The sequence below is a fragment of the Cucurbita maxima genome, unplaced genomic scaffold, assembly GCF_002738345.1.
Source record: "Cucurbita maxima cultivar Rimu unplaced genomic scaffold, Cmax_1.0 Cma_Scf00024, whole genome shotgun sequence".
Taxonomy (NCBI): Eukaryota; Viridiplantae; Streptophyta; class Magnoliopsida; order Cucurbitales; family Cucurbitaceae; genus Cucurbita; species Cucurbita maxima.
Genome location: NW_019272040.1, coordinates 2119035 through 2140813, shown reverse-complemented (window position 1 = coordinate 2140813; position 21779 = coordinate 2119035). Strand labels below are relative to the sequence as shown.

General features: G+C 34.3%; 3 protein-coding genes across 4 annotated transcripts; 2 read left to right on the top strand and 1 right to left on the bottom strand.

The window, feature by feature from the left end:
* Window positions 1-3718: 3718 nt before the first annotated feature.
* Window positions 3719-4561, top strand: LOC111498009 (LOB domain-containing protein 29-like). The gene is made up of 2 exons (XM_023149054.1): window positions 3719-4022; window positions 4164-4561. Exons 1-2 carry the CDS (start codon window positions 3726-3728, stop codon window positions 4422-4424), a joined length of 558 nt encoding a protein of 185 aa, XP_023004822.1. The 5' UTR covers window positions 3719-3725; the 3' UTR covers window positions 4425-4561.
* A 4883-nt stretch (window positions 4562-9444) lies between these two features.
* LOC111498003 (sn1-specific diacylglycerol lipase beta) lies at window positions 9445-14565 on the bottom strand. Its single transcript, XM_023149048.1, has 8 exons — window positions 14416-14565; window positions 13551-13859; window positions 13063-13262; window positions 12564-12914; window positions 12267-12467; window positions 12057-12127; window positions 11191-11330; window positions 9445-10139 (listed from the first exon to the last, which is right to left on the bottom strand). Exons 1-8 carry the CDS (start codon window positions 14453-14455, stop codon window positions 9796-9798), a joined length of 1656 nt encoding a protein of 551 aa, XP_023004816.1. The 5' UTR covers window positions 14456-14565; the 3' UTR covers window positions 9445-9795.
* Window positions 14566-15780: 1215 nt separating this feature from the next.
* On the top strand, window positions 15781-21672 carry LOC111498001 (putative lysine-specific demethylase JMJ16). 2 transcript variants are annotated; one of them, XM_023149046.1, is made up of 9 exons: window positions 15781-15959; window positions 16828-17105; window positions 17566-17637; window positions 17751-17828; window positions 17948-18460; window positions 18544-18768; window positions 19122-19280; window positions 19591-19959; window positions 20437-21672. In XM_023149046.1, the coding sequence occupies exons 2-9, from the start codon at window positions 16833-16835 to the stop codon at window positions 21199-21201; spliced, it is 2454 nt and encodes an 817-aa protein (XP_023004814.1). In that variant the 5' UTR covers window positions 15781-15959; window positions 16828-16832; the 3' UTR covers window positions 21202-21672. The 2 variants fall into 2 exon arrangements, with proteins under 2 accessions (XP_023004814.1, XP_023004812.1); XM_023149044.1 differs by having other exon boundaries at window positions 16801-17105.
* Window positions 21673-21779: the final 107 nt, after the last annotated feature.

Genomic DNA, 21779 nt, shown 5'->3' with positions numbered 1-21779 from the left:
GTGATTCCCAGCCCAAACAATCCATCGCAATCTTCACGAGAGATGAACAACATAAAATAACATATAATAAGCTAATCCAAACACATAAGGCTATAGTGGCATTGACTTAGTCACTTTGTCATGTCACCCATATCCATCAACATGTAGGGCTGTTTGTTTGGGACCCATATGCCAACCCTAATAATTAAGCCCCTCACCCACCTCCTTCCCCTATGAACAGTCGAGTAGTTTGTGACATGAAATGGGCTACCATTGTGCATGAGATCAACTTCAATGGCTTATCAACAAAGACAAACACAAAGGCATTAAGCCATTTGAGCTTGTTGGCCACTACATGCTTTGTTAGAGCTTTTTCCCTTAAAGAAAATAAAAGTATGCCCATTTAGTCCACTTTACATGGATTGAATGACACTGTTGGACAAGACATTCTCTTTGTGTTCATTCTAAAAGTACTAAGTTTATTGTCATATTCTCATCCACTCACCACTCACTCCATGTTTGATCATGTGAGTATTAGATGTGTAGGGTTTACAAATAAAGAATGAATCTTTTCTCATATCAACATCATTATGAGCTTATGATTGATTACACAACCCATTTTCATACCACCATGTCAAGACTTACTTCAACAAACATCAAATCATTATCACTTAAATTTCTTCAAATGTTTCTACTGCTTAGATCCCAATGTTGGGCACACTTTGTGGGTTGTCTACAAATTCTTATAGCTTACCTATTCATAGTTTTGGTGTGTTAAAATAATCATTCGGAGCTAGCATCTGTCTTTGTGCACCGAGTGTTCTAATACTATAACGCTTATTTGGTCGTAGTTACAAATGGTATTAGAGACAGACACTCGGCAGTGTGTTAGAGAGGGCGCTGGCCCCCAAGGGAGGTGAATTGTGAGATCTCACGTCGGTTAGAGAGGGGAACAAAACATTTCTTATAAGGGCGTGAAAACATCTCCCTAAAAGATGCATTTTAAAACCGTGAGACTGATTACAATACGTAGCGGGCCAAAGCAGACAATATATGCTAACGGTGGGTGTGGGTTGTTACACTACATCTCAATACTATAACGTTTATTTGGTCATAGTCACAAATGGTATCAGAGCTAGACACTGAGTGATGTGTTAGCGAGGACACTGGGCTCCCAATGAGGTGGATTGTGAGATCCCACATCGGTTGGAAAGTGGAACGAAACATCCCTTATAAAGATGTGGAAACCTTTCTCTAAAAGATGCATTTAAAATCGTGAGACTGATGGTGATAACGTAACAAGCCAAAATGGACAATATCTACTTGCAGTGAGCTTGAGCTATTACACAGCATTTCAACGCTTGTCCTTGTGCTAAAATACTAAGCATCCCAATACTATGATGCTTATTTGGTCATAGTTACAAATGATATCAAAGTTAAACACCAAATAATGTGCTAGCAAGGACGCTAGGCTCTCAAGATGGTGGATTATGAGATCCTACATCAGTTGGCCGAGAGGGAAAGAAGCATTCCTTATAAGGGTGTAGAAACATCTCCCTAAGAGACACGTTTTAAAACCATGAGGCTGACAACCATACGTAACGGACCAAAACAGACAATATCTACTAGCAGTGGACTTAGACTGTTACACTACATCTTAACGCATGTCCTTGAGCTAAAGTATCGAGCATCCCAATGTGCTTATTTGGTCATAGTGACTCAACCTTAGTCTCTCACATGACTACCCTACTTTAGAGCCTCTCAACATTGCCACAATGTCCTTGACTTCCATGAGAGCATAACCAGCTTTTTATTGTAAATTGTAGAAGTAAAAACATTACTTGAACAAGATTACAAAGAAGAACACAATTCAAGAACAATCCAGGAAGGAAAGGAAGAGCTAAAGAACAACAAACAAAAAAACAAAGATAAAAGTGCTTAAGAACGGATCAAATTCAAGGACTGCAACAATTTTATGATACCAAATAAGAACAGCTTACCTCATAAATAGATATCCATCAATGGATAAACGGATGCTTGACATATGCAGCAGCAGCATATGGATGAAGGCAGCTTCACAATTTAAAGAAAATCTTGTTGGGGCTCTCTATTGCATATATATATATATATATATATATCTATAACACATGATCCCACATATTATATATATATATATATATATATATATATATATGAAGTTTTAGATTGATTATGGTGAGTGAACCAATAAGGAAAAAGGTGTTAAGCCACCATGCAAAGATGTCAGCTTAACCTAATTTTGTTTTTGTTTAATTCTAAATAAATCAGAGACGATTCGGTGTTTTCGTTGCGGATGAAGTGTTTATCTCGATTGTCTCTTCAACGTGACTCCGACATCCACGACCCATGAACTTTGATTTTTGGCGATTTCAGTGAGTACCAAAGACACGAATCTCATTTTGAATTCATTATTGTATGTTATGATTTGAATTAGATATCATCTCTCTTGTGCTTAGAGTTTGGATGGCTCATTCGGTTTGAGAGACCTATTTTGAGTTATGCTCGAATTGGGTATGTTTGCTTTTCTAATTCACGTGAAGGTTAGTACGTGTAATTTGCTTTAATTCTGTGAGACTCGAGTAAATGAGACGTACATGAATGAACCGAGAAGGTACATAGCGTGCTTTGGTGGACTTACTTGATTTTTTTTTTTTAAAATACATATATATTATAAATTTATTTTACGAGTATACTTTATATTTATTAAGAAATCTTCAATATATAATTGAAAATAAATTTAAAAAATTAAATTCTTATTTCATCACGGACAAAATAGTATGGTAAAATTCTACTTTCTTTTTGTAAATAAATTTCCTATTTAATAATATTCTCAATTCAATCTAATTTTCATTATCAAAATTAATTATCTTTATATTAATCCTACTGATAAAAATAATAATAATTCAAATTATTCGTTAATTTTCAATAATATTTAAAATACTATTTACTTAATTTTAATATTTTTATAATTTCAAATATTTATTAAATACAAAATTGAAACTCCAGACAACTCGAGAACCCATAGACACAAATTAAGAGTTCAAAAATTTATATTTAAAAATCCCGAGACCAAATTTACAAAACTTATAACTTCATGGACTAAATTTCAAATTTAACGGATTCCTCTTTCCTAATAAACAAACTTACATAATCTTCGTTAAAATATCAATAAAAACAAAATTTAATTTCATGGGTCCCGAGATTCAAACATTCTGACATAGCTACAAAACAAATAATTAACGTAGTCGAGCTAACATAAATGCATATTAAATCGAATCAACACGCGAATTGAATTAACAAAATAATCCAAAATTTTAGTAAATTTAACAAAACGACTCGAATTGAAGGACTAAATACGTAAAATCGTTAAAATAAAAGGACGAAATTGATAAAAATAAACCAAAAACAAGAAAGGCTACAAATGAAGGCAGATGAAAAAACATGTAAGCAAATTTAGCGGATTTTGTTTCTAACATCTCCTTTTGTCGTATAATAAATATTCCAAAAAGAATTCAATGTTTTTTAAAAATAATAATAATAATAATAATAATAATAATAATAATAATAAGAATGTAAATTAAAATTTGTAGCCCATTAAGAAGACCTAAGTTGATTAAGTATTGATTATAATATAAATACACCCTCCCACTCTCCTCCATTTCTCACCATTTTTGTTCTTAATTATTGCTCTTTACTAAGCTCCATCAATGGCGGCCTCCTCCTCTTCTTCTTCTTCTTCTCCTCCTTGTGGAGCTTGCAAGTTCCTTAGAAGAAAGTGTGTCAATGGTTGCATCTTTGCTCCTTATTTCCGCCACGACCTCGGCGCCTCCCACTTCTCCGCCGTCCACAAAGTTTTCGGTGCAAGCAACGCTTCCAAGCTTCTCGCTCACCTCCCCGTCTCTCATCGAAGCCAAGCCGCCGTCACCATCTCCTACGAAGCTCAAGCACGACTTCAAGATCCGATCTACGGCTGTATCTCCCAGATTTTCGCTCTCCAGCATCAGGTCGTTTTTTTCTCTCGCGTTATTACTTAACGTATGCTCGAGCGATAATTTATATAATCGAGCTTAGTACTCGTCGGTTTAGCGTTTTTCGTGTTTTTCGTGATCGGTTATTCGAAACCCTAATTTTTGGAAATGTTATAGGTTATGAATCTAAGGGCTCAAGTGGCTTATTTGAGAGAACAAGCAGCTCAAATCCTTCTTAACGGCTACATTACAAGAAACCCTAATGAATTACTGTACGGAAACTCTTTGTCTTATTCCGATGAGCAATTGCTGGATCTTCAAACTTGGCTGCTGGAGGAGAGCTGCAGCACCGCCGCACCGGAGTTTGAACCTACGGCAGCGCCGTACGTTGAGATGGGCATCGCCGATTCAAATCTCGCCGGAGATTTCTGCTGTTAAGACCGTCCGATATCTTCTCTGGATTTTCAGATCAACGGCTACCAATCAAATGGAAGTATGGGTGTTTTTGTGATAATTTGAATTTCTTTTTTGCTTTTTTTTTTTTTTTTTTTTACTGAATTTTCTGCTTGTGTTTGTGTCTGATAATTGTCTGTAAAATTAAATAAGAAAAAAAAAAACCCTAAATATTGATAAGTATGAACCCTAAGACGTTTTATTTTATTATTATTATTATTTTTTTTTTTTTTTTTGTAAAAATTGTTGGCTTTTTGGAATGGAATTATCCATTAAATAAAGATTTTAAAATAAAGTAATTATGCTTGGAAATTATGTATATAAATCATATTATTTTTCTTATAATATAGTTTATTTTTAGTGGTTTGATTTTATTGCATGTTATTATAAGTATAAGCTTCCAGTAATAAATTTATTTCTTAAATTTTCATAGCTAACTTAATATAATCATAGTATTTTCTTCTAATTATTTTATGAATTAATATATGTGATATTTATAATATAAAGAAATTTAAATATATGCGAATTTTTTGTTTTTTTTTAAAAAAAATTAATATCTATTTAATCTATAAACCCTAAAAATGTTTTTTTTATCCACGTAATCGATTTTTTATCTAATAAATCATTTAATTTTTAAATATTTTCGGTATGTTACGAACTTATTAGATACAAAATTGAAAGTTTATGGCTAATTAAACATTTTTAACGTTATGAGGTCCTATTAGACACAAATTAAAAATATTATGAATCTATTTGTAATGTCTCATGTCCAATATTCGAATTTGAATTTGAATCTGAAATCCAAATTTCGCACTTTATGACATTGATTAGCGACATAGGAGTCGACTCGGTGCCAATGGCTTCGTTCCCAACTGGGTTCTGATTGAATAGAGCATAGAGCTAATGAGTTTAGTCGAACAACATAACGAGTCTAAGGGTATTATGAAGCTACATCCCCTACAACATGATCATGCACGTTACTTGCTCGTATTAAACTGTTTCTAAAAGTGAAGTCTATCCCCTACCAAAATTGGTCATTTCACATTCATCTCAGGATCGCTCTCATTCAGACGTGATCTTAGTTCATTCATGTACTTCTTCTCTACTCAAGTCACATTTAACTTTCTATTCACTTGTGAGCTCCGAGCAATTTAACTTCTACCACTAACGGTTTGACTTGGAAGCAAACTACATAGTTTTGTAACCCTAAGTAAAACCTTACACTCCCATCGAAACAGAGTTTTTGTCGAGAATATTTTTTTCCATAACATAAATTTTTCTTCTTTTTTCTACCATCTACAATAAATATAAGATAAAAAAATTCAATATTTAATTTCAAAACTTATTTTCATTAAAAATAAATAATAAAGAACACAAAATAAAACATGTCCTAAACAAATATTACCAAACACAATTATGTCTCTCTGTTAAAAAAAACAAAAACCTAAATATTATCAAACATGTCCCAAACCATGTATGGATGTTCTATTTTAGCACATATATATATATATATATATATATATATATATATATAACCCTAATAACTTTAATTTCCTTAAGAATATTATTTTATAATTTAAGATTATCAGCAAAATAAGCTACAATTGTAGAAATATCCATTATTTTAACATTTATTTTAAGAAATTAATGTAATGAGTGGATAATTTAAGTATATATTAATTATTTATCATATACTAATAATAGTAATATAAAATTTAAATTAAATTATATAGTTATTTAAAATATATTGGGTGGCCTTTTATTTTTATTTTGATAATAATAAGAAATAGTTGCAACACTTTATATTAAGTGGTGCATATGAAAAGTTGGTATTTATTGGCTCTCTATACCCATTAACAATAGTGGAATCATTAATCATTCTTCTCATAACCTATAGTATTAGGGCTATCAAAATATCAAATATTTTAATATATTAAATATGTATTTTTTATATTTAAAATATATAATATTAAATATTAATTTCAACCCTTCGAACAAAATTTAATTAATTTAATTCTCTTAGTATGTCCCACGTTGGTTGGGGAGGAGAACAAAACACTATTTATAAGTGTGTGGAAATCTTCTCTTAGGAAACGCGTTTTAAAGCGTTGAGGGGAACCCCGAAAAGGAAAGCCTAAAGTAGACAATATCTGCTAGCGGTGGATCTGAGACGTTACACTTCATACAAAGTTAATTAATTATAGGTTCCTTCACTTAGACCTAGAGTTGAACTTTATGCATGTAGACCAAATGTATCTGTAGATATAATCATTACAAGTAAGTCGATTATTCGTGAATTATTTGTAATTACGACTAGATCAAAATTATGAGGTCATATTTGTCTGACGATTGGTATTTGGATCAAGTTTAAGGTTCGATCCAAAAGTCCAAATCCAAACGGTTAGGCCCAAAAGCCATCAAAGTTCACATACCCATAAGAGCTAAGTAACTCTATTTCGTTCGAAAGGTTTGGAAGCTAAACACTCTCGTCTGTTTGAAAACGTGAAGATCTCAAGATAATAATCGACTCTTCACGAAGTTGAAGATCAATCTCGAGAACAATTTGCATAACCCATAAAAAAAAATTCGTTGAACTCTTAGAAATTAGTTTACGAACAAGAAAGATTATATAATTATATAATAAAAGAGAAGTAAAACAAAATATATATTACAAGTATGAAAAAATTTAATGTTTATATATATATATATATATATTGGCTAAAAATGATTGGGGGAATTTGAAGAATGTAAATAAAGCATGGTCGTGCAATTTTGTCGGAATTTGTAAGAATAATTGATGGGGCCAAATATATTTTAAAATAATTTTAATAATTAATTTATTGTCTCCTACTTTTTCCGTTATACGCTTCATGACTCGTTTAGGAATAACCAATTCATGGGGGGTTGGAGTATCACAGGAGGGACTATAACGAATCCGAGTATTTGGAGTTACGAAGGTGTGGCCGGAGCACATATTGTGTTTTCTCGATTGTGCTTCTTAGCAGCTATCTGACATTAGGTGTATTGGGATCTAGAAATATTTTGTGATGAACATACAGGAAAATCTTCTTTGGATTTGCCTAAGATTTTTGGAATTCATTTATTTCTCTCAGGGTTGGGTTGCTTTGGTTTTGGTGCATTTCATGTAACCGGATTGTATGGTCCGGGAATATGGGTATCCGATCCTTATGGATTAACCGGAAGGGTACAAGCTGTAAATCCTGCGTGGGGTGTCGAAGGGTTTGATCCTTTTGTTTCGGGCGGAATAGCCTCTCTTCATATTGCAGCAGGTATATTGGGCATATTAGCGGGCCTATTCCATCTTAGTGTTCGTCCGCCCCAACGTCTATACAAAGGATTACGTATGGGAAATATTGAAACCGTCCTTTCGAGTAGTATCGCTGCTGTCTTTTTTGCAGCTTTTGTTGTTGGAACTATGTGGTATGGTTCAGCAACTACCCCGATTGAATTATTTGGTCCCACTCGTTTAGGGTTGTTACACCCGAGTAAATGAACGGTATATAAATAAGCTCAGAACTTGGAATCAGAATTCGGCACACTTGATAGTTCAAGCATTCTCCTATATCCCCTACGACATTGTCACGTTACTTTCTCCTCATTTCTTAAGAGTGAAGACTATTTCCATGTAACCGTCCAAGCCCACCATTAGCAGATATTGTCAGCTTCACTATTTTAAACGCGTCTACAAGAGAGAAGTTTTCACACTCTTATAAGAAATGTTTCGCTTTCCTCTCTAACCGATGTGGGATCTCACAATCCACCGGCACACCGCCTAGTGACTAGCTCGATACCAAATTATTGTGAGATCCCACGTCGATTGGAGAGAGAAGCGAAGCATTCTTTATACGGGAGTGAAAATCTCTCTTTAGTAGAAGTATTAACTCACAGCAATATGTATCGGGCTAGAAACGGACAATATTTGCTAGCGGTATTTGGCAAAGTTGAAACAAAAAATTTAAAACCTTTTTGGGTTATGATTGAGAGATATAAGCAAGAGAGCAGAAAGGATGAAGATGTTTCTAATTATTAATTAATTAATGGTTTTATTACTTTATTTATATTAAAATGTTGATTTGTAGTTTGAATAGGAAACATAGGAAATATTATTTTCCACTCTAATATTTTTATAAGCATTTTTTTATAGAATTTATTTATGTTTTTTTTATTAAATTGCATTTTAGTCTGTATTTTAATTTAGTCCCTACACAATCTTAAAATTATCATATTGAAATGTTTTTTTAATGAAAGTTATTTATTTATTTTAATTTTATTGAAAAGAAAATATTGGAATGATTATGAAAATAAAATAAAATAAAATAAAATAAAATAAAATAGTCGTAGAATCTAAGAGTTGATTTAAAAAATAAAAAGAATGTAAATAAAGCATGGTGGTGCAAAAGTTTGTCTGAATTTGTAGAATAATTGATGGGGCCAAAGATTTAGTGTTAAAAAATAAAAAAGAAAGCACTTCTTTTTATCATTCTCTTGGATCATCCAAATTGCATACTTGGTTGTCTCCTACTTCAACTACAAAATTCTCGTTTTTTTTTTTTAAAAAAAAAAAATGCATGTGTGTAAGAACAAAATATGTTAAAAGTACCTTTGTTGATTCTTGAGAATAGTCTTCACTCCTAGAAGCGAGAAGTAAGTATAGACCATGTTACAGAAGAGTGTCAGACCATCTTAAGCATATGTAAAAAGAATTGAATGACGAGCCATCAAATGAGTTTTCAAGTGTAGAATTTGAGTTTTCAAGTGTCAGACCATCTTAAGCATACGTTAGAATTTGATTATATTCGGCGTTCGATAATGTATTTAAATAACACATTTGAGACATGATTATAATCAAATCAATACAACTAAGCAAACTTGAGCAGAGCTTATTTAGTTCAGTTCAAGGATATACCATCGATCAAGGGATCGCTCTATATATTATAATATATATTGATGTGAAGAAAAAAAAAAATACAACCAAAAAACCACGTAAAGAACATATCATAGTTGTATTTTCTTCATCGGAAACTAAACTTTCCATCTAAGAGAGTGAAAAGTACAAGGAGAAACTAGGATAGGATGTACACCGACCAAAGGAGTTAACTAAAAAAAACTCCAAATGGCCAACGAAACAAAGGAGAAACTACATTCAGAAAAGCCTCAATATTTCGGGATCATAACATCCTCCCATTGTCGATCTCCAGTGTTCTCTATGTATTACTATTTAGATTTGTTATCTGTATTGAATTGAACCCTTACTATGCTCTCTTTGTGTAATTAGCCTAATAACAGATCTAAAATTGACTTATTTTTAGGCTACAATTACAAATGGTATAGGTGTTTATGAGAAAATACCTTCATCGTTGCATGACGGCAGGCCTTTAAGTACATCCCTCAAAGCATGGTAGTGGCTATCACATTTATGGTCCGAAATGAGGTTGCTTGATAGCACAATTTGCTGGAAATGTTCATCAGGATGCCGCTTCCACAGAGTGAAGTATTCGTATGCCTCTTCAAGATTCACATGCTTCTTCAGATAATAAACTGTCCCTGGTACGAATAGCTCCTCAGGAATTTTACATCTTGCGGCTTCATTTTGAGCTGTATCAGCTCTCTGCACCACAGCGGTAGGCTGTGAAGGAGGGGGTCCAGAAGCCACATGAGACCCTTTTCCATAGCTATCATCTGTTAAAAAGGGAAGAAAGTGACTAATTGTGGGAAGGAGATCTAAAAGGATTTGGAATTTTATTTAGAAAGGATGTTAGAGCCATCAAAAGTGTGAGATCCCACGTTGGTTGGGAAGGAGAACGAAACATTCTTTATAAGAGTGTGGAAATCTCTTCCTAGCAAACGCGTTCTAAAAACCTTGAAGGGAAGCCCGAAAATGAAAACCCAAAAAGGACAATATCTACTAGCGGTGGGCTTGGGCTGTTACAAATGATATCAGAGCCAGGCACTAGGCGATGTACCAACAAGGAAGTTGAGCCCCGACGGGGGGACGAGGTGGTGTGCCAACAATAACGTTGGGCCCTGAAGAGGAGTGGATTGGGAGGTCCCAAATCGATTGAAGAAGGGAACGAGTGCCAGCGAGGACGCTGGGCCCCGAAGGGGGGTGGATTGTGAGATCCCACATCGGTCGAGGAAACCTCTCCCTAGCAGACGCGTTTTAAAAACCTTGAGGGGAAGCTTGAAAGGGAAAGCCCGAAGAGAACAATATCTGCTAGCGATGAGCTTAAGCCGTTACAAAAAGAGAGAGTTCTTGATTTGAGCTTGGTTCTCTCTTAAGCAAGGTTCATCGTTTAAAGACAAAATTGCCTTCAAAGATTTGGAACTATTTAGTTGAAAACGGTAAAACTGACATGGAATATTTACATTTGCAAGAAACTTAAATGGTTTAGAAAAAAAAGCATAAAAAATAAGAAAATAAAAATACAAGGTAAAAAGAACGATCATGCTTAGACTCTAGACGTTAGTTGATCAATTTGGTGCAGATAGGGTAAAAAATAAGAAATATTATGAATACACTGCTCGGTTAATCTTGCCCGATCTAGGACCAAAACTAACTGAAAGCCATTGAAACAAAATAATATTCAACTAATTTATGCCTGATGAAGATATTAAGTAAACCTGAGAACGTGAGGATTGGCAGGGACAGCAAAATTTTAACAGAGCAATATTTGGTTTCTTTGCAATGAAGACGAAACAAACACAAATTAGCTTACACGGATTAGCTTACCGGAGGGTCCTTTCTTGCTCGTAAACTTTGCATAATCACCAAGTTTTCGAGCAACATCTTGTACTGATGTAACCACCTGCTTTGCATTTGTCAACAAACCATAGATATTTTTCCAGTCTTGTTCTTCAATCACACTCGTCCTGAATCAGATGGAACATAAAATTTGAGATTACCTTCCCCTCTAGCATGTTCAATAACAAGAAATCAAGCAAATGTTCATTTCCTCCCTACAATGAAATTCCTCAATCTTCTCCCTTTCATTTCTCAAAATAGCTCGTGCAAAAACTAGATTGATGCCTAATCTATGCCACGTGTAACATCTTCGACATCCTCAAAGAAAGTTGAGGATAAGTATCAAAAAGCAGCATTGACCATATATCTAAATAGTAACAGACGTTCTGCAATTGAATTACAAACTTCAGACATCACAAGTTTATCTACACAAGGCCGTTAGTACTCAAAGTACTTGTACTATAGTTAAATTATAAGTTTTGGTTACTAAACTTTCATGACTATGCTTATTCAATCTGTACTTAAATAGAAGTAACTAGGTATGAGGGGAAACTTAAGGACCCATGAACTTTCCTAAATAGATACCTTACGCTGAGGAAATTGAAATCGCACTTCTCAAACCAATTCCTAACTTGATTTATTAGCTGTAATACTTCTTATAAACTACTTGGTAATGTGCTTTAGATAATAATACATATTATGACAAGATTGTAACCGACTGTATACATATTATCATCTCATGATCATTAAAAATGCTTTCCATATGTCTTCTTACACCTTCAACAACCATATTAATTTTAAGCACATCCATAGAAAATTAGCTTTAGCCTTTCACATAAAGCATAACAACTTACCAGTCAGTTTGTAGAATTTCAATCCTTAACTTTGTTAAAGAAGCTAGACTTAGTCTGGGGATAATATCATCCTGCCCAAGGTAAAACCAGAGACTTCAAGTGAAGCAACATAATGAAATAGTAACTACAAAAGTAAAACTAGGAAATTTTTCCTTAAAAATGGTAGCTTTTTCTAGAATACATATGACATGAGGACTGCATGTGGCAAACCTGCATCACTACAGTGGTAACATAGTCGGCACAACTCTCAGCAAGCTTCCTGGAAACGCAAGGTGGTGTTGCAAATCCAATGGCAGAAACAATATCAGGTCTAAATCCAAGCTCCTTGTTTGACTTTTTACGAAGCATTACAGCTAGTAACGAAGCTATAGCTCCACCAAGAGAATGACCCACCAGCCTTAACCTAAAACCCTGTTAATGAATTAGATACAGCCATGACAATGCTAGCATGATGATATTAGAACGTAAGAATATGCTAAAAGAACTTTAGTAAACATAAATTACCACCTGATATTTCTTTAAGCATTGTCTTATCATTTCAATCTCATGATCAAGAAACCAGCGAGCAGATTCAGAAGTGCCAAAGTGTGTAGAATATCCTTCAAATGTCACTTCTTCATCGCTTGAAGTAGTAATATCAGTGATGAGATCATATACTGAGTGAGTTCCCCGAATTCCAAAGATTACAAGTTTCTTTCTAGTATCAACCCCTATATAATAACCAGGCCTCATAACACTGGAATCTTTAATAAATTTCAATATGTTGGGCTCTCGAAGCATGGTGTTTCTTGCAAGCATAGCTGCGGAATCCTTATAACAACCTTTAGCTAGTTCAAGGTAGTAGATGAGGTCTTCGACCTGATTCACAAAATCCTTACCTATAAGATCTTTAATTCAAGTTTATAAAGGTTTGAAAATTATTAAATTGAAAATAAAAAGGGAACACAAACATGATTTTAATGAGTCCAATTATTTTATAGGGAAGAAAAAGATGTGAACATATTACAATTGCATTTGAAGTGATCTGGACACCCTTAATGTCCGCCAATGGATTTGTTGAAGCCTGACGGAGATATATAAGGAATAATCCAATTGTGAGATCACTCAAGCTCCACTCCTGGATACCCATCTTACTCCGCTGGATACTTGCAATGATCTCAGAAACAGAACGACTTCTGGGTTGAATTTGATTTTGAATTCCATCCCCTGTATGTCACAAAAAACTTCATCAGCCTCCAAGAGTATGACATAGATAAAGCATGGAACTTAAGAAGATGAAAAAAGAAAAAATAAGTGCAGACAGTAAATTGTGATGCCACCATCAGTTCTAAACAAACAGAAGTACATCAACAGAAAATTACAAGACAGAAAATTGAGTTTGTCAAGCAATAACAATTTTAATCTGTACATTTTTTTGGACTCAAGCAATAATCAAATTAAAGAAATGATGATTGCCCACAAGAAAGATGAGAAGTCCAACTAATATAAACAGACCTGATGACAGTGCCCACCTATACAATTGCGAAGCTGATTTGAGAGCTTTTGTCAACCATGCAAGCTCTAACCTCCGGTTACTATCACTTATATCTTCAGCATCAGAAAAGTACTTAGGAGTCTTAGAACCTTTTTTGATATTCTTCTCCATTTCCGACCTTACAGAAACTTCAGGTAGAACTTCATTTTCTTTACGCACATTATTTTCCACCATATCTGCTTTTGACCTCTGGAGATGCATAAGAACGCTATTCACAGTTACAGAGCTTGCCTGCCACTTCTGTTTTCTGAGATAACTTCTGGCAGAATCTGCAGGATTGAAGAGAAGACAATCCATGTAAGTACCATACCCCGTGTGAATTATAAAACCTCAATATTGTAGCAATGAGACCGTAAATTAATACCTAAGAAAGCCACTTTAAATTTTATAATCAACGATAGAATTGTGGCCAGAAGTATTTATCAATGTAAATTATAAGAACTAAAACCCCTGATTTTCAATACTAGATTATAGTTAGATTAAATCTCCAGACATTGCCTTCCACGAACAAATATCTACAGATTATCAATCCTAACTTATAAAGAAATTGAACAAGACAGAGTAACAAAAATCAGCATCAATTTTTCTTCTCAATGCAGCAAATAGATTGCGTAACAGATAGAACGCACAGTTCAATAACACATTTTCATAGAGTGAGATTCACCAAGAATCATGTAATGAAACCGCCAAAAACGCAATATAACAAACAAAATCAAACAAGCATTAAGCTTGCACTAATCCCACAATCTAGATTCAAATACAAGCATTCAAACATTCGCGAGTCAGTAACAATTCAACAAATAATGAAAAGGAAATTTCAGTTACATAAGTTACGAAGAAGTCGCCTCGCAGTTCCATTAGACATGACGACGGCGGAGGGATTTAGCTGGGGAGTTTTGTCGGCAAGAATTTGACGCTCAAGAGAAGAAGGATTGCAGCAGATCTTTGGCGGTTTTGTTACAGAGCCGTATGTCCAGAATTGACGAGAGGGAAGCCGAAATTGTTAAAGCTGAGTATTTATACCACAAAAATGCGCCAACGGGATTATTTATTTATTTATTTTTATTTTCATTAAATTGGAGTTGAAATGGGAAATTTTTGGAATTGTTTTTAATATTATTATTTTCATAAAATATTTCTACAAATTTCATTCATCTATTTTATTTTCAATTTAATGTTTTATTTTAATATCTAGTTCATATAAACATATAATAGCTCAAGCCGACCGCTAACTGATATTATTCATAATTTTAATATGCGTCTATTAGGGAAAATTTTCAACACTTTTATAAAGAATGTTAGGTCTCTCTCATAACATTCTTGTCCACCTTACAAATAAACGTGCCTCCAATAATCTGTATATTTCTACACGAGATGCATTAACACAAATCCCGACCTATATAAGTTCCTATTTACCCTAAAAAAAATTCATAGTCACAACATCGTTACAATTTTGCCCTTTATATCAGGCACTGACTTGCCTGAACATATAGGGGTCGTTTTATCTCTAAAACTCTTAATTAAAAATATTTTAATTTTTATTAGGGTTTTCGCATATTCTTACCATCCTGGTGTCCGAGCATATAAGTACCACTTTGGTTGGTCAAATGGAAAGTAAGAGTTTTACACCAGAAAGTTTATTGTGAGCCAAACCTCGAGAAATTTAGCTAATTGTACAGCTCGACAAGTTATCAAACTCTCAAATGTAAATCACTGTTCCTCCTCGAATAATATTTTTTAAAAATATTATAATATATATATATATATATATATATATATATATATATATATATATATATATATATATATATATATGATTTGCCGTGTCTAATCATTTGTCTATGATATAAATGAACACTTCATCTACGAAAAAAATATAGATCGTTTTTAAATTTATTTAGAATTAAATGGAAGTAAAAGGGTAAAATAGTAAATACCACTTTTCATAATATATTATTTTGGTAATATACTCATTGAAAAATATTCTCTTTACTTTAAAAATAGTATTTTAATTTCATATTATTAAAAAATTTAAAATTTTTTTGCTCTTTTTTTTAAATATGTATTAGAAATTTCTTTAAATATTAGTTTATTAAAATATTATTTTGGATTTTTATTATTGACTTTTTAAATAATAATCTATTTTTTAATAAAATAAAAGGAGAAATCGGAAGTTTCTGTGTTGACACAATTCTCTGGAACAATCGACCGTTTTATTTCCCCCGTAAACTTGCTTTTTCTGACAGATCCACAAACCCTAGCTCTGGTATCTCCTTCGAGTTCTTCAGCATCTTCAAACATCAATGGCGCCTGCAAACTAACCTTCCTAGATTCAAAATTTCTTCTCATTTTCATTCGAAGATATACAGGTAAAATGTAAGCTTTTTGCGTGTGATTTTCGGTTCTCTGTGTCCGTCTGCTCACTTTCCAAACTCGATTTCGTTGTCTAAGATTGTACGATCACAATGTTAATACTGTTCTGGCTCTTAATCTTCGCAATTTGTTTCGTTGTCTGAGTTTTTGTATAGTTTTGTTATGTTTTGGATTCATTTGCTCTTTTTTTTTTCTTTCCAATAATTCCGTACATTGTGTTCTCTGTGGATGGATTCTTTTCCTTGCTTCTTGTTTTCTGTGTTCTTTTGTTGAACAGGTTAAACTTGAAAGTTCTTTTTTTTCTTCAGATTCGTTACGAGATTTACTTTACCCTGCCCTTTTTGACTCGGGCAAATATTTTCTAGTCCTGCAATTTTTGTGTTTCTTCGAATTTATTGGCTTTTAAGTTATATGGAGTACTAGAAACTCAACTGCTACTTCTAACCAACCTTGTGAACATGCTCTCTCACTAAAATTTTACAAAAGAGTAAACAATTGTTGTCGATAACCGAAAGTTACAGGAGAAGTTCTACCCCCCCTTGAACGAATCTATTAACTTTTCTTTTTGGGTTTCCATTACCAAAAAGCTTTGGAATTATTCCTCGCCAGTCTCGTTCTTTTAGAATGGGGATTTGTGTTCTGTATAGTTCGCAAAGATTGTTTCTCGTTTAAAAAAAAAAATCTCAGTTTACCTTTGTTCTTTTTTGGGCTGATTGCTAATGAAGCTTTAGACGAGTGAAAAAGGTACCTATGTCTGCACTATTAAACAAATTGTTGCAGTTAGGGACGTAAGCATGAATTCATGTTAATTTTCCTGTTGTTCTAATGCCACTGTAGTCTTTGTTGCACCCTCTCCTTAATCAGGGATTATGGATGAAGATTGTACAAGGAGTTCACTGAACCAAGGAGTGGAAAATCTCTTGGCTCCCCCAGGTTTCACTTCTCGAAGATCCTTCAGGCTGAGGAGGGTGGAACTAAATGAGAATGATGGTTCCATTCAAACAAAGAAAACAAAAATAGATACTTTGTCCAGGAAGATTGCCATTGATTTGGTGGAGGCGGCTTGTAGACAGAGACCATGGGTACTATTTAACCAAAACACGGAGGATTCCTTGGAGTTTGAATCTATGCAGCATGACGTGGTGAATTATTTTGTTCTTTTCAGTTTGTCCTCTTTTTGGAGTGAAATGTTTCAGTCAATATCTCTAACTTTTATATGCAACTTAATAATAGATTTATTGGATCTGGGATATACTGGGTATCTTGTTTCATGCGGATATTATATTAGTTATATAAATACTTTTTAACTAACTCGATTATGATGTGTGCTATTAAGTTGACTCGTTAATCATTTCACCTATATTAATAATCATATGCTTCCCACAAAATATTACCTTTTAATCAGATCTTTTTGTATGCTGTTTGAGTTAATGAAATTTGGTTTTTCAATGAAAATACAGTGTTTCAATACTTGCTTAAAGCATGTAGGATAGTATTATTTAAAATTTACGAGTGATTTTTCTTATTTTTGTAAATTAAGAAAAGTAGCCGCTAACTATTGATAACTCAATATTGAATTTTCCATTTTCGTAATTGGTTCAGGATCCCCCTCCACAGTCTGACCTTCCAAAAGGGGTAGCACATGGATGTCCGGAATGCAGTAACTGTCTGAAGGTTAGCCTCAATTGATTGGTTGAAATTTGAATGAAGTTTGTTTCAAAATTTTCTATGAACTTTATAACACCAAACCACTATGTGCTGAAGTCTACGTTAACTTTCTGGAATAGGTCACTGCAAGGTGGCATCCTGAGGATGCAAGAACAAATATTCTTGACGAGGCTCCTGTTTTTTATCCATCAGAGGAGGTGTTGAGCTGTAATGAATGGAATTTACTTTTTTCACTGTTTATTATTTTTTAGTAAATGTGTTTTCTAATGCATAAAGGAGAATTTTCTATTTATATTACTGAAAATTGTTCCTGCAGGAATTTTCAGATACACTTAGCTTTATTGAAAGAATTCGTTCAAGGGCAGAGTCAAGTGGAATCTGTCGCATAGTTCCTCCTCCATCTTGGCTGCCTCCATGTCTTTTGAAGGAAACAGAAATTTGGGAAGATTCTCCTTTCTTAGCCCAATGTCAGCGGATTGACGGGATTCAGAAGGATTATGCTTGTGGTCGACTTGCTAAACATAGTGAAAACATCACGAAGAAGAGGAGAAGGTTGGAGTATGAATGCGGTAATAGATGTTTGAAGGATTCGGATGAAAGTTGTGGTAGTGATAAGAAGGGCCCATACTCAGAACTTGGTCAAGAGTTCACTCTCAAAGCGTTTAAAAGCTATGCAGATGACTTTAAATCCCAATATTTCAGCAGTGGAAATAAGGTCACAAATACAGAGACAAAATCATCCATGCTTCAAGAGCAGTGGGAACCATTGGTGGATCAAATAGAGGGTGAATATAGACACATTGTTGAGAATCCAACTGAACAAATTGAGGTAACAGATTATAGATTTTGATTCCAACTTTCTTCAGTCAGATAAGCTTCACTTTGTTGATACTTCTGTATGATTGGTTGTAGGTGCTATATGGTGATAGTTTGGGTAGCCCTTCACTTGGCAGTGGATTTCCATCATCACCATCCAGTCCTATTGAACCAGGTCATGTTGATCACATGGACTCTGGATGGAACTTAAATAATTTACCTAGACTACCCGGTTCACTTCTTTCTTTTGATAGCTTCAAGACATGTTCTATTTTATCGTCTCGAGTTCACGTGGGAATGTGCTTTTCTACAGCTTGTTGGGTAAGGGTACCAGAATTTCTGTTTATTAGTAGAGGTTATGCTTGATTACTTTTTAGACGAACAAACTTTTTATGTTTTAGTTTTATGTGAAGAGAAGGAACTCCATTTTTCAGTTTCTTTTTCTTGAAGAGATTTCCTAATCTATTTACTGTTGCTCATTCTGTTTTTCAATTATTACTTGGTTTTGTTTGCTGTTGGGGGTAGAAAAAAAAGAAATGACTTCTTATGGGACATATTGATCATCATGCTAACTGGAAGTATTTTATGTTACTGTCTTGTACCTATTAATATAGTTGTACATTTTGAGGAGTAATATATGTTGTTGCACTTTTTTTTCCCTATTTTAAAAACAGCGAGTTGAAGAACACCACTTACCTTTGTTATGTTACTTGCACTTGGGAGCTCCTAAAATATGGTATGGCATTCCAGGAAGATACATTGATAAATTTGAGGTAGCCATGAAGAGCCTTCCAGAAACTTTCGTGGAACAGAAAAGATCCCATAGAGGAATGGTAAGTAATGACATTCTCACGTTCATCATTCAAGAAGGCGTTGTATTGGATTTATGTTTAGCTGTTTTTTTTCCCATACCATTAAGTTCTTTAGGATCGTATTTGCGAATGAGTATGCTCATAATTTCAGTGTCATATTTCATGGTATATCATAATAGTACAATGCAAGTTTGTATTCAAATATTTTTAATTCACTTAATCAGACAAGGAGACTGTATTTTAAAGCATGATTTGTTCATTCCAGTGCTTGATAAAATGAAAGATCTCACACCTACTCGAAGAGTCACGTTACATTTCCTTGATAATACAGGTCAGTCAACCATCAATTGCCACATTGAAGAGAGAAGGCATACCAATTTATCGTTGCATTCAAAATCCAGGAGAGTTTGTTCTTGTCCTTCCAGGAACATGTCATTCGGGATTTAACTGTGGCTTTAGTGTTACTGAGGAAGCGAATTTCGCCCCTCTCGACTGGTTGCCTTACGGTTATAATGCTATGGAGCTCTACTCTGTAGAGAGAAGAAAGACACTTGTATCCTTTGATAGGCTATTGCTTGGAGCAGTCATTGAAACTGTGAAAGCGCAATGGGAACTCTCATTATGCAGGAAGGATACCAGTGATAATTTGCGATGGAAAAATGCCTGTGGAAAGAATGGGATATTAGCCCAGACATTCAAGGTGTGCTTATGATCTCTCTATCACCAAACTTTACTTATTTAGGTCTTGATTATTTCAATAATCATTTGTTTTTGATAATTAAGCTTATAAACACTATTTCCACCTTGGGTTGCTTTGTTTTGTTATCTACTTTTACCAATGTTATCAAAATTCAAGCCAAGTTTTAGAACTAAAAAAAGTAGTTTATTTATTTGGAAATTGGCCAGCTCAAATAATTTTGTACGAAAGATGAAAACCATTGCAAAGAAATGGTGGGGAAACCAGTACAACTTTCAAAAAACCAAAAATAACAAGCCAATTGGCTTAGGGTTCTTCCTGAACATCAATTTGTTTGGGGAAATTTGCCTTCTTCCCAAGTAGTTTTCCTTTTAAGCCATGTTTTTGTATCTTAAGTTGCGCATAATTATATTTTATGTTGCTGAGATTTCCCTTTTGTGCTGTTTCAAACTGTTTAGCCATGATCTCCCCTTTGTGCAGTCTCGTATCACAAGTGAAGGTCTCAGGAGGGAGTATCTCACTACAGCTTCACAGGTGCGGGAAGTAACCGAAATTTTTGATGCTGTCAGGAAGCGCGAATGCAGCATTTGTCTTTACGATTTACACTTGTCTGCAGCTGGTTGTTCATGTTCTGCAGATAGGTACTCTTGTTTGAATCATGCTAAGCAACTCTGTTCTTGTGCTTGGGGTGACAAATTCTTCGTCGTTCGGTACAAAATGGGCAGCTTAAATCTTCTTCTTGAAGCCTTGGAAGGAAAATTAAGTGCAGTCTACAAATGGGCCAAAGAGAATCTTGGACTGGCTGTGCATTCATATAAGAATAGTTCAGTGCAATCTCACCCTCCAGATAGCCCACAGTCTTCGAAAAGCCATCAATCCGAAGATGCAGAAACCCCAAATGCTGTTAATAACTCCATTCTCAGGATTAAGGCAGAGATAAAGGCACGTCTTCTCCAATCAAAAACCTTGAAGCATATGAAAGAAACTGAAAATGTGATAGAACCCAAAGATGCTGTTAAAGACAATGGCATTCTCACAAATTCCTATTCTAGTACAGCTGAAAAAACTGCTTCCAAGCTACAGCCAATGAGTTCGAATGAGCTCGAAGGAAAGGAGGATAGATCAACTCCAGCAGTAGTTTTAAATGAAAGAAAAGATGGTTTAATGTTTTCACTGAATTTGGAGTCTTCTGAAATCTTATCTGAGAGCTCGACCTCGAGCTTCTCAGAATCCGATGATTACTGATCAGATTCTGACTTTTAGATGACTGAAAAAGGGCTTATTTCATTTCAGCTTCGAATTTTTTAGAAGTCAATACTTCCAAAGTAGATAGCCGAGGAAGATTGTAGAACTCCACTCGAGGGAAATTGGCTGGTTCAGAGAAGTTGGTGTCATAGGATCTCTTATCCTTCTGAATGGCAATGAGTTGAAGTCAGGGCAACAATGAAGGTGCGTACTCGGCATAGATCGTAGAAGAGTTAAGAGACCAAAAGAAAATACAAATTTTTTGCTCGTCACATTTTAGTCAATGAGCATTCATTAGCTGCCCAAAAAATGTAACATTTCATTTTTAATTGCGAGCATTTAAAAAGAATCGTGATTCCTATGCTGATGAATGTTGCTGAGGATTGAAAAAAGTGGATATTGTACTTGGAAATGATGTCATAATGGAATTCTCAAGGCATCTCTATCGGCCATTCATTCGAAACTATGCTATGTTCTTTGAGTTTTAACCACTCGTTTTCTATTTAATATTATGAACGAAGTTGTTGAATCTCCACTGGTTTTGATATTTAACCCCTCAGTTTGCTATTTTAGACTGG

What these genes read in the sequence shown, in the direction of transcription:
- LOC111498009 (XM_023149054.1), top strand. Translation starts at nt 3,726, where the DNA reads ATGGCGGCCTCCTCCTCTTCTTCTTCTTCTTCTCCTCCTTGTGGAGCT. An exon ending in TTTTCGCTCTCCAGCATCAG is followed by an intron (nt 4,023 to 4,163) that starts GTCGTTTTTTTC and finishes GAAATGTTATAG; the next exon opens with GTTATGAATCTAAGGGCTCA.
- LOC111498003 (XM_023149048.1), bottom strand. Translation starts at nt 14,455, where the DNA reads ATGTCTAATGGAACTGCGAGGCGACTTCTTCGTAACTTAT. An exon ending in GCGACTTCTTCGTAACTTAT is followed by an intron (nt 13,860 to 14,415) that starts GTAACTGAAATT and finishes TCAATCCTGCAG; the next exon opens with ATTCTGCCAGAAGTTATCTC. An exon ending in GAGCAAGAAAGGACCCTCCG is followed by an intron (nt 10,140 to 11,190) that starts GTAAGCTAATCC and finishes CCTTTTTAACAG; the next exon opens with ATGATAGCTATGGAAAAGGG.
- LOC111498001 (XM_023149046.1), top strand. Translation starts at nt 16,833, where the DNA reads ATGGATGAAGATTGTACAAGGAGTTCACTGAACCAAGGAGTGGAAAAT. An exon ending in AATCTATGCAGCATGACGTG is followed by an intron (nt 17,106 to 17,565) that starts GTGAATTATTTT and finishes TAATTGGTTCAG; the next exon opens with GATCCCCCTCCACAGTCTGA. An exon ending in AAAGATCCCATAGAGGAATG is followed by an intron (nt 19,281 to 19,590) that starts GTAAGTAATGAC and finishes TTGATAATACAG; the next exon opens with GTCAGTCAACCATCAATTGC.